This window comes from Notamacropus eugenii, chromosome 2 (genome assembly GCF_028372415.1).
Source record: "Notamacropus eugenii isolate mMacEug1 chromosome 2, mMacEug1.pri_v2, whole genome shotgun sequence".
NCBI classification, from domain to species: Eukaryota; Metazoa; Chordata; class Mammalia; order Diprotodontia; family Macropodidae; genus Notamacropus; species Notamacropus eugenii.
Genome location: NC_092873.1, coordinates 319,173,401 through 319,187,053, shown reverse-complemented (window position 1 = coordinate 319,187,053; position 13,653 = coordinate 319,173,401). Strand labels below are relative to the sequence as shown.

Here is a 13,653-nt window from a genome sequence, read left to right as displayed (position 1 = left end):
ATCATTAACCATTTTTTCTTCTGTTTCTCCAATTTGGGTTTTCAAATCCTTCCAGAGCTCTTCCAAGGAGACTCTTTGTGCTTCAGACCAGTTCATACTCCCTTCTGAAGTTTCAGATGGGAGTACAGTCTCACTGCTGATCTCTTTGGTATTTGTGTTTTGGTCCTTGTCCCCGCAGAAAGATTCTATGGTCTTTTCTTTTCTGCTTTGCTTCTTACTCAGGATAATAACCCTTTTTCTGGCTTTTAAAGTATATCTCTGCATCTGTGGCACAGGGAGCTCTGTCCCACAGTTCTTGTGTCTAAAACTTGAGGCTTTGTGTGTTGTGGCCTCTGGTTCTTTCAGCTAGAAGCTAAAATGCTGCAGCTTACCTGGTGTGAAGCTGGCTGATGTTTGAAGGCAAATTTCAGGTGAGGTCTTTTTGGGTTTCCCTGCAGTTACCCTAGAGCTAGCTCATTAAGTGTGGGGGGGTGAGGAGGTCTGGATGCTAGAGGCTCCTCTGCTGAGCTAGAGCATAGCAAGCTCAGCTGTCTCTGCTAGTGTCTTCCTGATTCCACTGGGGTGCTGAGGCACACCTGGGGCCCTGGTGTTGGTAGTTGCTGGCTTCACCCCCCTGGGGTTCAGGATCTTCTCCTGGCTTGGTGAGGTGGAGCTGTCTGGGCCAGCTCTGATCCTGACTGGTCACCTTTGCCCACAGCAAGAGGAACCCTCCTTAGTGATCTTTCTAGCCTTATGAGTTTACCTCTTCTGCTGCTCCCGCTCTTCCAGGGTTTCTCCTGAAGAGCTATTCTCTGGACTTGTCAAGGTCAACAAGGGGAGGGAGATCACAATTACTGATCACTCCGCTGTCTTGGATTCCAGAACCAGAAGAGCAGCCAGTGAAAATGTATAGAGTAAGGAGGTAGAGAGTCTTGTTCAAGAAACAGCAAGGAGGTCAACATCACCCAGTCACAGAGTACATGGTGAGGTGTAGTATACCCTACAGTACACAGTATATTTATACATAAGAAGTATGAAAAAGCAAGGGGCAGGTTATGAAGGGCTTTGAGTGACAGAGGATTTTATGTTTGATCCTAGAAATGATAGGGAGTCACTGAAGTTTACTCAGTAGAAGGATGACATGGTCAGATCTGCCCAGTAGGAAAATTGCTTTTGATAGTGGAGGATGGACTAGAATGGGGAGAGACTTGTGTCAGGGAGACCAACAAGCATGTCATTGCAATAGTCCAGGTGATGAATTGATGGAGGTGATAAAGGTCTGCAGAAGGGAACAACAGTGTCAGAAGAGAGAAATATATTCAAAAGATGACACAAACGCAAAATTGAAAATCCTTGGCAACAGACTGGACATAGAGGGTGAGAAAGAAGAGTTGCGGATGGCATCTATACAGTGGGCCTGAGTGGCTGGGAGGATGATGATACCCTCAACAATAATAAGGAAGTTAGGAAGAGAGGAAGGTTTTGGGGAAAAGAAAATGAGTTCAGTTTGGAGCATTTTGAGTTTAAGATGTCTACTGGATATCCAACTCCTGGGCAGTTGGCAATGCTGTACTGGACATCAGCAGAGAATTTAGGGCTGGATAAACAGAATTGATATTCATTAATATAGAGATGATAACAGAATCCATGGGAACTGATGAGATCATCAGTTGATATGGTATAGAGGGAAAAGAGAAGAGTATCAAGGTGAAGAGGGTGACTGACATCATCAAAGGCTATAAAGAAATCAAGAAGGAAGATGTCTGAGAAAAGACAATTACATTTGGCAATTAAGAGACTGCTATTATCTTGGGAGAGAGTAGTTTTGGATAACTGATGAGTGTAGAAGCCAGCCTGAAAAGAATCAAGAAGAGAGCAAGAGAAGTGGAGGCTCCCAATCCATTCCTCCTGTAACAAAGGCCTCAGTAAAAGTACCTGGAGCCTAAAGGGGGTATGGGGGAAGTAGACAGTAAGGGAAGATTAGTCACAACTTCTTCAGGGCAGTCACACCCTAAACACTCAAATACATACCAGATAGAGTAAATTCTTCTCCTTAATCTTAGTTTTGTTGATGCTAACTTTCCTTTAAAATAGTGGATATATTTACAAAGGAATCATAATCTAACTTATCCTATGATTTTGGTCATTGTTTTGTGCCTACCTTGAGAAGGTCTTATGCTACAATCCCAATTTCCAGTCAATACAACTCCAGTTTCAAAAACTTTGTTTTAGGGAGAAGAACTATAACAATAAGAAGAACAGTAAAGAAGCTTTAAAGTAAGAATTAGATCTAAGTGTTCAGAGCTTGGGCATCCAGCATTGTTTTCCTAAATTTATGTCAATACCTTCTGTTATGGTTCAAGTCTTACTGTTAGTATGGCTTCCAAATATATATCACTACATCAAAAACTAGTATTTGTCTCCTTGCTCTGGGAAAATCTTTATTGAAGAAGGTTGAGGTTGGAAATATGTTCTCAATTTTTAGTTGTCATATCTGTCATATCACATTTGGGAAAATATGAAAAACGAATCTCATCAGATTGGTTTTGAATATATTCTGCATTAAATGTAGACTAGTTCAAGCTGAATATATTTCTAGGACTTAAAAACAAACAAACAAAAACCAAATATATCATAGTCTCTATAGCAGGGCTTCTTTACCTTTTTGCATTGTGAGCCCTTTTGATCTTCTAGTGAAGACTATTCTCAGAATAATGTTTTAGAATGCATCAAACAAAATACATAGGATTACAAGTGAAGCTGATTACACTGAAATGCAATTATCAAAACTTAAAAACAAACAAATAAAAAAGTTCATAGTCTCTAGACTAAGAAGTCCTGCTCCTTTCCGTTAAACATTTAAGACAAGTGATATAACAAAGCTTCAGAGATCCTTTGCATTCTCAAGCTGCAGAGTCCACTGAAACTCCTCAGCCTATATACTCAACTTTCAACTATACTCTCTCTACCATCCTACTTCAGACAGTTTAACATAGAAACCCTTATCTATACCTCTTCCTCTAAGTCCTCTATCCCAGAAAATTTAAATGTAATAATCTGAAGGTTGGAAAATGTAATTTATTGTAAATATAAGATAAATATTACACTACAATGTATATGCAACATACTCATTTAGGTTCATACAAAACCATACGTAGCTCAAATGCCCAATTAGGAATTTACAACTATGGAAACTACACAATTTCCTTCACAAAATGATGAGTAATTGGTTTATATTAACACTGAGACTCACAAGCCTTAATGCTGTTATTACTCACAGATGAATTATTTAGAATTCAACGAATATTTTTTATTTACAAAGTAATTTCAAATCACTATTACTATTTATTGCTAGCATAGTTAGTACAGTTACTGATGAACTGTTCCCAAAGGAGCAGTATTTTAGATAAGATAAAAATCTAGTGAGAGCTTAGAATGAGGAATGAAAATAACCATCAAAAATATAATAGAAATAATAACTCTCTGTGTGTAAAGTGACAGGACAATGTAATTCAATATTACTACACAAGAATAAGCAATTTGTCATTGTGCAAGGAAAAACAATTACAATGACAATGACAACAGAATATAGTTGGTACTGAATCTGTTAGAGAAATATTTCAACAAATGTGAAAAGGGAAAAGAATGCTTCAAAGCTGATAGCTTGGGCACCAATTCCACCAACAATTCTTCTTTCAAATCATTCTTTAAGTGACATGTATAAGTTAGTAGTTTTCACTTAAAACCACCAATTCACACACAAACATGTATCACAATAAACTCTTTAGGAAAAAGGTGTTCTATAAATTTAAAGGGCTTCTCTTAAGAGTATGAAATGGAGCTATCCATTTTGCCTCAGCTGCAAGGATAGATATCAGATAATAACAGTATTTATGTAAGTGCTTTAAAGGGCTTATCATGTTGTTTCATTTAACCCTCACAACAACCCTGTGATGTAGGTACCATTATTACTTTTTTTTTTTTTACATTTATTACATTTTTTTACAGATGAGGAAACTAAGGTCCACAGAGGTTAAGTAATTTATCCAAAGTCATAACAGCTAAGTGGCAGAGTGAGGATTAGAATAGACACCCTCTAAGTGCTCCTTTCCACCACCCCTCTTTATAGAAGTTTACCTTTTTTTTTTTTAAACAAATCACTAGGCTGCCCATTAATATTTATAATCTTACCTTTCAATGTTACAGTAAGAGACCAAAGATACAATATGTTAATTTTTAAGGTTCTATGGATATTCACATAATATTTGATCCAACTGCTAAGACAACTAAATTAAAGACATCCCGTCTTTGACAGAAATCTTTAAGGGCAAATTGAAGGTAAAATTTAAAACATGTATATTCATTTTAACAATTTTTAGAGTAAACAAATGGTATAATGGGTTAAAGAATACTTCAAAGACATCAATAATAAAGGAAAGATTTCACAGTTCTATGTTCTCACAAAGTGACATATTAAAAATAAGAGTTGGTTTTTAAAAAATCTCATCTCCACACTGAAAAGTTGGGTTTTGGCATCAAATACATCCCCCCAAAGTTAAGTTAACTTACCTTTGGTTTTTTGATCAGCAGCCTGGAAAAAAAAACCAGAAATTCTTTAGGAATACCATATGTATGATCTATGAAGTTTATAATCAGATTTCTACTATATCAGTAAGTTTTACCTATCTTTTAATTTATTGGAATTTTAACATTAAAACAATCTTTTGAATTGTATATACTCTATCCTAAATGGGGAAAAAAATCCAGAATTTTTCCCCTAATCTATATTTTAAACTGTCTTAAAGACACACATACTGTTGCTTTATATAAGTAGTTATCCTGTTAAATTACATAAGCAGTTAAGATACAAATTTTAAAAAATAACATTTTGTGAATTCATACATCATATTCAAGTATAGGATCAGAAGACATTAATTGGTTCCTTTATCATACAGATGAAAGCATTGAAGGCCAGGGAGGTTAAGTGGAGAGGCAGCATGAAGTATTGAACAGAGCACTAGACTTGGAAGTCAGGAAGACCTGGGTTCAAATTCTGTATATTCTATGCTTCAGATACTAGTTGAGTAACCCTAGACAGGGTAGATAGGTGGCGGACTGGATATAGCGCTGGGCCTGGAGTCAGGAAGACTCATCTTCCTGAGTTCAAACCTGGCCTCACTTACAAGCTTTGTGACCCTGGGCAAGTCACTTAACCCTGTTTGCCTCAATTTCCTCATCTGTAAAATAAGCTGGAGAAGGAAATGGCAAATCACTGCAGGATCTTTGCCAAAAATACCCCAAATGGGTTCATGAAGAGTAGGACACAACTAAATAACAACAATAAAATTTACTTAGCCTCTCTGTGCCTCAGTCTCCTTATCTGTAAATTTAGGGAGGCTGCTTTCTAAGGTCTAAATCTATGTACTTTATCCACAGTCATGTGCAGCTACTAAGTATCAGAGTCAGGATCTGAACCCAGGTTTTCTGAATTCAAAGACAATGCTCTTTGTATTATATCACAGATATCTACTAGATTTTACCTATTCCTTGAAACATCAAGTATTCTGTAATCTAATTTGTATATAGAAATGCTGCAATAGTTTAATAAACATACCTTGTTTCTCGGATTAAGTTCATGGTCTTAAACGGTCTATTTAGCACTAAAAAGTGGTTCTTGGCAAAATGTAATTTTTAACTGGACGGGTATGGGCATCTTATCACAACAAACAAACCAAACTTCCTTAAGATATTTCTCTAGTTGGCTGAGAAAGAATTCTGCCATCCTGAACATATTAATGTGGCTTGAGAAGACTTCTAGAAATAAATACTTAGGACACATACCTAGTTACCAAGGTATTAAGATCATAAATTTTTAATCATCATATTACCACTCTAGTTAGAAATACCACCCTGGTCAGCACAAAAAGGAAAAAATAAAATAAAAGGAGACATGGTACTGTAATGGCTATGATAATGCTAATGAGACACTTAATTTACCAATACATTGAATTCAAGACAATAACTGCAGCCAAACCTTTTTCTGAGCACTTTCCTTCTTTTTCTTTTCTTCCTGTTTTTTCTTTTTCTTTTCTTCCATCAAATGTTCCTCTTCTTATATTTCTTGTTCTTTCTCCCTATTAAAAATTAAGCATAAATTTTGTTTTAATTCAGAAAGTTATTACTTTTTTTTAGCTAATGAGATAACTACAAATTATGATATTCTGTGCAAGCAATCAATAAGTGGCTAGGAAATGAACACTTATAAAATGCAGAACATTAAGACTCTTTCAAATAATATTTTCCAAAATGAAATCCCAGCTAACCTAACTAGTAAGCCTAGTAACTGCTAATAATAATAAGAGTAACAGTCCATATTTATATAGCGCTTTAAAGTTTGCAATTCATTTTACATGTTATTTCAGGTATTTCTCAAACACTTCAGTGAAAGGAAAACGAATGGGTATATTTTGTGTCCAGTTCTACTAATGCTTTTGTCTCACAATTTCATTTTTAATAAAGATAAGAGAATATTTAACAAGGGTTAGTGGTAAGAACTATGAGAAACATAAGTTTTGCTCCTAGTAGTTAGTGGTTTAACAAATGATCTAACGATAAAAATGTTTTAATAGTTATGGCTGCTGTAAAATGACAGAAAAGTCACAGTGCTATAGTGTTATTATGACAACAGGAGAGAAAAAGGAGCATAACATGGGACTATTCAGAGGTGAATGAGGAAGACGATTCCTTAAACCAAACTTTTAATTAATTAAATTAATGAAAATACACTCATTTTAGCCTTATTTAAATTTCCTTAGTCAAAAGTTCTTTACTTTGTGAATCTCATTTGGTACCTTTCATGCTTATTTATTAGGTCTCCAAGCTAAACTAGGTGGGCCAAAGAAGCATGAAGGTTGGAGACAGATCTAGTCACTGACTAATCATATGAACCTTGGCTATTACATAAGGGTCAATTTTCTCACTGATTTATTGGGAAACCAACTACTTTCCCTGCTTAACTCACAGGATTTTAAGCTTCAGATAATATCTGAAATAACTCTGAAAAGCTTAACAGTATCATTATTTTTATGTTTATATTTAAAGTATTCTTTTCATATTTTATTTTTGGACTACATTCAGATAGAATGAGTACTAAGACAAGTATTTAGTGTTCAATGGACTATTTCTACACAGGTAGATAAAATAAGTCCTTTAAAAAAAGATGAATAAATATTAACATGTAAGTTTATCCTTTAGGCTCACTGAGAGCAACTTCAGTACAACTTCGATAGCAGATAAAACATCACGAATATGTACCTTTCCTGTCTCCATGTGATTTTGATCTTTTCAGCCAGGTCTTTACACTTTGAAAGTTTGTATTTCCCTCTAGCTTGATTATATATGTATTTATCTATCAAAAATGTTCTTAAACTGTTTTTGTCAATGTTGTATATCTGGGTGATTATGGGAAACTGTTGGGTCTATGATAATGATCTGGTTCCAAAAGTTTATTGGTTGATCTCTGAAAGATATTCTGACATCTATATTTATAATGTGGGATTTTGTTATCTGCAGTCCATGAAAGACAGCAAACTTCTGGTATTTAAGTCTTGTCATCAGGCAGCAGAGGTTTAGTAGGTGCTAAATTTATAAACAATCTCTGGTGATGTGTTTGTTCCAATTCTTCACTTTTTTCCTTTATAATTTAAAATGATCACTAAATCAAAGCTTCTTAAAGATGAAGTTCTTTCTGAAGTTTCTTGTGGTAGTAATCTGATCCTATGCTATCAAAAGAAGTCCTTATGTGGCAACTACGTGGTACAGTGATAGAGCACCAGCCCTGGAGTCAGGAGGATCTGAGCTAAAATCCAGCCTCAGACACTTGCCACTTAGTAGCTGTGTAACCCTGGTCAAGTCACTGAACCTTGATTGTCTCACACACACACGCACGCATGCACGCACACAATAAGCCCTTATGTTTCTAGAAACAAATTTGCATTACTCAGCCATGGCAAAGCTTCTTTGCAGATATATTGTTGGCTGCATTGATGTGAATATTACCCTCAAGGAATCACTGATTCCACTCTTGGATCATAGTAGTTTTGTAAGCTCTACCCAGAAGTAATCAACTTTTGGCTATAAGGGAGAAATTCAATGGCATGAATCTATTATCAGCCCTTACTATCATTCAATGTATTGATGTCTACTTATTCTGTAAGTTTTTAAACTGCTTATTGCATACTCTCAGGATGTCTATCAATTTTCTTCCTCCTCTTAGCACAGAAGTGTTAATCTTATAGAGCTCCCTTAAGGTGGTAGGCACTGTGCTTGTTAATGTTGTAAAGGTTTTTATTAGGATATTTTCCATATCTGTTAGTCTATTTTATAATTCCAAATGTGTATGTTAAGACTGGTATTGCATGTATGTTAAAAGCCTTAAGCAATGATGATAATGAAAGGAAAGAGCTGAGCTAAAATGTACTCAAGTAGATGGGCAGGTAGTACAAATTAGGAAAACTAAATAAGGAGGCAAGTAACCTTATGGGTGTGTGTGTGGGGGGGGGGGGAGGTAAGTGTCAAATTCCCTAAGGTAAGAGACCAAAGAATCTTAGCCTTGGAAGGAATCTTTAATGATCATCTAAAGAATACTAACTTTTTTTTGTGTTGTGGACCCCTGGCAGTCTGATGAAGCCTATGGACTTCTCAGAATGAAGTTTTAAAATGCAAAAAATACAAAGCATTACAAAGAAAATCAAAGGTTAGTGAAAATAACTTTTCATGGATCCCCTGAAGTCCATCCCTGGGACCCCAGGTTAAAAACTCCTCATCTAGTGCCATCTTCCAATACACATGGATACCCCTTTTATGATACCCTTGGCAGTAAGCTATCCATTTCTGCTTGAATATTTCCAGTGATGGGGAAACTTGCCATGTATCAAGGTAGCCTGTTACATTTTTGGACACCCTTCCATGGCAATTACAGATTGACAAAGGGTCTACAAATTGAAAAAGGAATGAAACAAAAAAGAGTAGCTGAAGAGACTGTTTAATGCTTTATATCCATACATGACTAAGATGAGTCTGTATTATTATTGCTATCAACTGAGTACAGATCACATCCTGAAATTCTCTAGACTAATCCAATCCAATTTAAAGAATTTATGAAATACCTATTATGTACAAGTTATTATGCTAGTTGCTAATGATACAAAACAAAAAAAAGGTTATTGTCTTTAAGAAGCTTATATTTTAGGAGGTTTCAGAATACAAGACAGAGTAGCATCTTACATGGGAGGCTGGTTCTAAAGTCAGCAAATAATATAAAAATTGTATGTTTAAAATAATCATCTCTCTACAGCAGGTCTCCAAAGTGATAAGCATCTGTCATATTACATGTAACTGGGACTGGCTCAAAAGATTAGAGTACAAAAATATGTACCAGTTTCTTAATGGTTCAACTGCTTGAGAAAGTTATGTTCATTCTTCAGAAATTACCTGAAAGTTTCCTTAATATTCTTTGCTTTCCTAAGTTCACTGATCTATACTCAGTAGCCACTTTGCAAACTAAAGAAAATAAATCATTAAGCAATCATCAAATACAAGGAATAAATCCTCAATCAGATCCAATTACCAAAATCCTTAAATAAATATAACCCTCCCACCCTAGTAGCACTCACATTAAAAAAAAATGACATAACCAAATAGTATTTATTGATTGAATCTACAAATCATGAGGGAGGAAGGTGAAAGAACATGCTTGAAATCGCAATAGTTTGTAATGGTTGATCTTCAGAGTTTCAATGCCAAATAAGCATTTAGGAGAAAGGCCATCAGCTCTGAAGAAACTTTGGTTTGAATAACCCAAGATTATTTCTAACCACCAAAAAAAAAAATCAGAAAAGAAAATAGATTAATTAAAAAAGCAAAAGAACTTACGATGCAAACCAAAATACCTGAAAAGCTGGACTTAAAAATCAATAGGGAAAAAATAGAACATTCAACAAAAAAGGCATTAAAAACCTTCCTACCAAAAACAAAAAACAAAAATCAATGAAGAGAAGGAATTCAGCTTGCAAAAACTTCAAACAAACAAAAGAAATAGAAGAAAAGTACAACTATCAAGAAAATGTGAGAGGCAGCATGGCATGGAAATAGATGGCCTTAGAATCAAAAAACCTGAGTTCATGTCAATGACTGTTATGATACTAGGCAAGTGATTTCATCCTTCAGTGTTTCAGGTAATTTTATACAATTACAAGTTGTAAAAAGTTGCCTATCTGCATTGATAGAGTAAATTCCTTACTTAGAGATTCCCTACACTAATGAAATCAGGTCCTCTATGAAATAAAAGGTTCCCTTCCTCCCATGTCTCTAACAGAGAAACTGAAAGCAAGGTAGAGAAGGGGAGATGTAGAGAGGGAGCAGGGAAGGAAGAAGAGAAAAAGAGCATCAAGAAAAAGCATCCAAGGGTGCTAAAGTTTTAAACTGATCTTCTATGGAAGGGATATGGGGAAATTGTTTAAGTGAGGAAAAAGGAAGCAAGAAACAGAGGAGAAGTGAAGTTGCACTCCTGCCAAGGCTGGAGGTAAGTAACTAAAAGACAGTAATTTCTTCTGGTTCTAAATAAGAGTGTGAGAAAATGGGAGGGTAGAGTAAGAGCAACGTGGAAGAGATGAACTGAACTTACGTTTCCACAGAAAATACATAATATTTGTAATACCAGTGAAGAACTTGGACCTAACGGTTTTTTTGTTCTCTGAGTAAACTCAGAGAATATCTCTTCCTATGTCAACAAGGCCAGATAAGGGCTGACTTAAGAGCATTTTTTCTGTTTATGGTCATTAGGGATGAGACCCTTAACCCAAGGCACTATCTTGAATAATGGGACTTTTTCTTAATATTTTATGGGCATATACTATGTTAGCATGTTAGTGGTAAAGAAAACACAGATATCCTGGGTGGTAATTTCAACTGACACTTTGTCAACTCTTATTTTATTTACCACCTGTCCAATTAAAACAACACTTAGCCTATTTGCCTCTTTAACCAAACTTTCAGGTTGACACCAGAAAGATTGTACATCAGTTAAGGGAATTATATTGAAATAATTTAAAGCATGTCATTCTATAAAGAAAATGAGGAATGCGACAGGAGTACAGACCCATGTGGGGTGGGGTTTAGCAAACCTTGGAATGCTGGCCAATGGGAGCAAGCGTAGTCCATTTGGAACTACCTGGTCTTTCATTTAGGAATGAAGGTAAAAATTAATAAAACCTTTCCTGACTTCACAGTGAATGTTATGCTTTTTAAAGTAAGCATGTTTCTCACAAATTGAAGGGAGGGAATGGACAGAAGGATAACGGAAGGAAGACCTTGCTCTAGAAAGGAAAGTGAAATAGTGCCATCAAAAAACATTTTCAAGATAACAGGGGAGGCTTCATTTTTATACTATCAGGATTAATTTTTACCAGGAATGCAGGACTGGTTCAATATTGGGAAAACTGTAAGTATAATTAGCTACAACAATAATAAAAACAACAAAAATTATATGATTATCTCAATAGATGCAGAAAACACTTGAAAAAATACAATACCCATTAATATTAAAAACACTAAAATGTATGGAAATAAATGCAACTTTTCTTAAAAGGTTAAACCAAAAGCAATCATTATCTGTAATGAGGATAAGCTAGAAATCTTTCAAATAAGATCAAAGGTAAAGCAAGGAATCCATTATCACTGTTATTATTCAGTACTATACTAGAAACACTAGTTATAGCAATGACAGAAGCAAAAGAAATTAAAGGAATAAGCATAGGCAATAAATAAGAAAACACAACTACCACTTTTTGCACATGATATGATGGTATACTTAGAGAACCCTAGGGAGTCAACTAAAAAACTAGTCAAAACAATGAACTTTGGTAAAGTTGTAGGATATAAAATAAACCCACACAAATCATCAGCATTTCTATGTATTATCAATAAAGCCTGTCAGGAAAAGAAAGAAAGAGAAATTCCATTTTAAATAACTGTAGACAGTATAAAATACTTGGGAGTCTATCTGACAAAACACAATTATACAACACAAGTAAAGACACATATAAACAAATGGAGAAAGGTTAATTGCTCATGGGTAGGCTGAGACAATATAATAAAAATGACAATTCTACCTAAATTAATTTACTTGTTTAGTATCATGCCAATCAATTTACCAAATTTTTTACAGAGCTAGAAAGAAATAATAATAGAGATCATCTGGATATTTTATGCCATTTCCAAGATAAGATCAAAATAGATACATACATAAGAAAATCAGAACATGCAACATATTACCTATTAGACTTATATGAATAATAGAATAGTTTATGAATAAACATGAGACAATCTACACATTGTGAGGTGTAAAATAGCTAATTTGTTACATTAAATTTAAAAAGTTTTTGTACAAATAAAACCAATGTAGCCAAGACTAGAAGGAAAACAAAATTGGGAGAAAATTTTTATAGGCATTTAGGGTTAGTCTCAAATAAAGGTCTCATTTCTCAAGTATATAAAGAACTTCCGTCAAATTTATAAGAATATCTCAATTGATAAATGCTCAAAGGATATGAATAGGCAGTTTTTCAATGAAGAAATCAAAACTACATATAGTAATATGAAATATGAAAAAATGCTCTACATCACTACTGATTAGAGCAATGCAAATTAAAACAACTTTCATATCATCTTATATCTATCTAAATTGCACAAAATTATAGAAGGGGAAAAGCAACAAATGCTGAAGGTATGCGGAAAAATTGGGACATGAATTCATTCACTGTTGGTAGAACTATGAACCAATCCAAACATTTTTTGGAGAGCAATCTGGAATTATACTAGAAGAGCTATAAAAGTGCATATACTCTTTGACTCAGCAATACCAAAACTACAGTCTATGAAAAGATGCTCCAAATCATTATCAATTACAGAAATGCCAATTAAAATTACTTTGAGATACCATCTTACACCTATCTGGTTGGCTAAAATGATAGATGTCCTTCAGTTAGGGAATGGTTAAACAAGTTGTGGTATATGATTGTTTTGGAATACTACTGTGCTATAAGAAATGATGAGCTAATTGATTTTAGAAAAACATGGGAAGATGTGCATAAAATAATGAAAGCATGAAATGAGCAAAACCAAGAGAATAATGTATACACTAACAGCAATAGTGTCCAAAGAATAACCCTGAACAAATAAGTCATTTCAAGTATTATGAATACTCAAATCAACTACAAAGGACCTATGAAGGCAGATGCTATCCACCACCAGAGAAAGAAATGATAAATAGAAGTATGTATAGTATTGTTTTACATATACATACACATACATACACACACACATATTTGTGTCTAATGGTAGTTTTCTCTAAGTTGGGATGGAGAGGGAGGGAAAAAAGTGCACAGCAGAGAACAAAAGAAAACTTAGAAGGAAGAACAGACAAAGCAGGGTAGCTTTGAAAATGATGTGTAGTATTACATAGTTTTTTCAAAAAAAAAAAGTAAACCATGTGAAATCGAAATTCGTGGTTTTATATTGAATCCTCTTTTTATGTTGTGCTGTATATACGGAAATGTTATCCTTTTTTGTCTTTTTGTATTTAAATTCAAAATGAATAAAAAAATTCATCTGGAG

The 13,653-nt window shown here is 34.6% G+C and overlaps 1 protein-coding gene across 13 annotated transcripts in view; it reads right to left on the bottom strand.

Moving 5' to 3' along the window:
- TNRC6C (trinucleotide repeat containing adaptor 6C) overlaps window positions 1-13,653 on the bottom strand; it is a 270,642-nt gene that overhangs the window by 185,818 nt on the left and 71,171 nt on the right. For 8 of the 13 annotated variants that reach the window (XM_072645135.1, XM_072645140.1, XM_072645141.1 and 5 more), the window contains exon 2: window positions 6,014-6,113. In XM_072645135.1, coding sequence (XP_072501236.1) covers window positions 6,014-6,113 — 100 coding nt within the window. Of the gene's footprint in view, window positions 1-4,548; window positions 4,571-6,013; window positions 6,114-13,653 lie in introns of all 13 variants that reach the window. The other 5 variants (XM_072645138.1, XM_072645145.1, XM_072645136.1 and 2 more) reach the window with 1 other exon arrangement.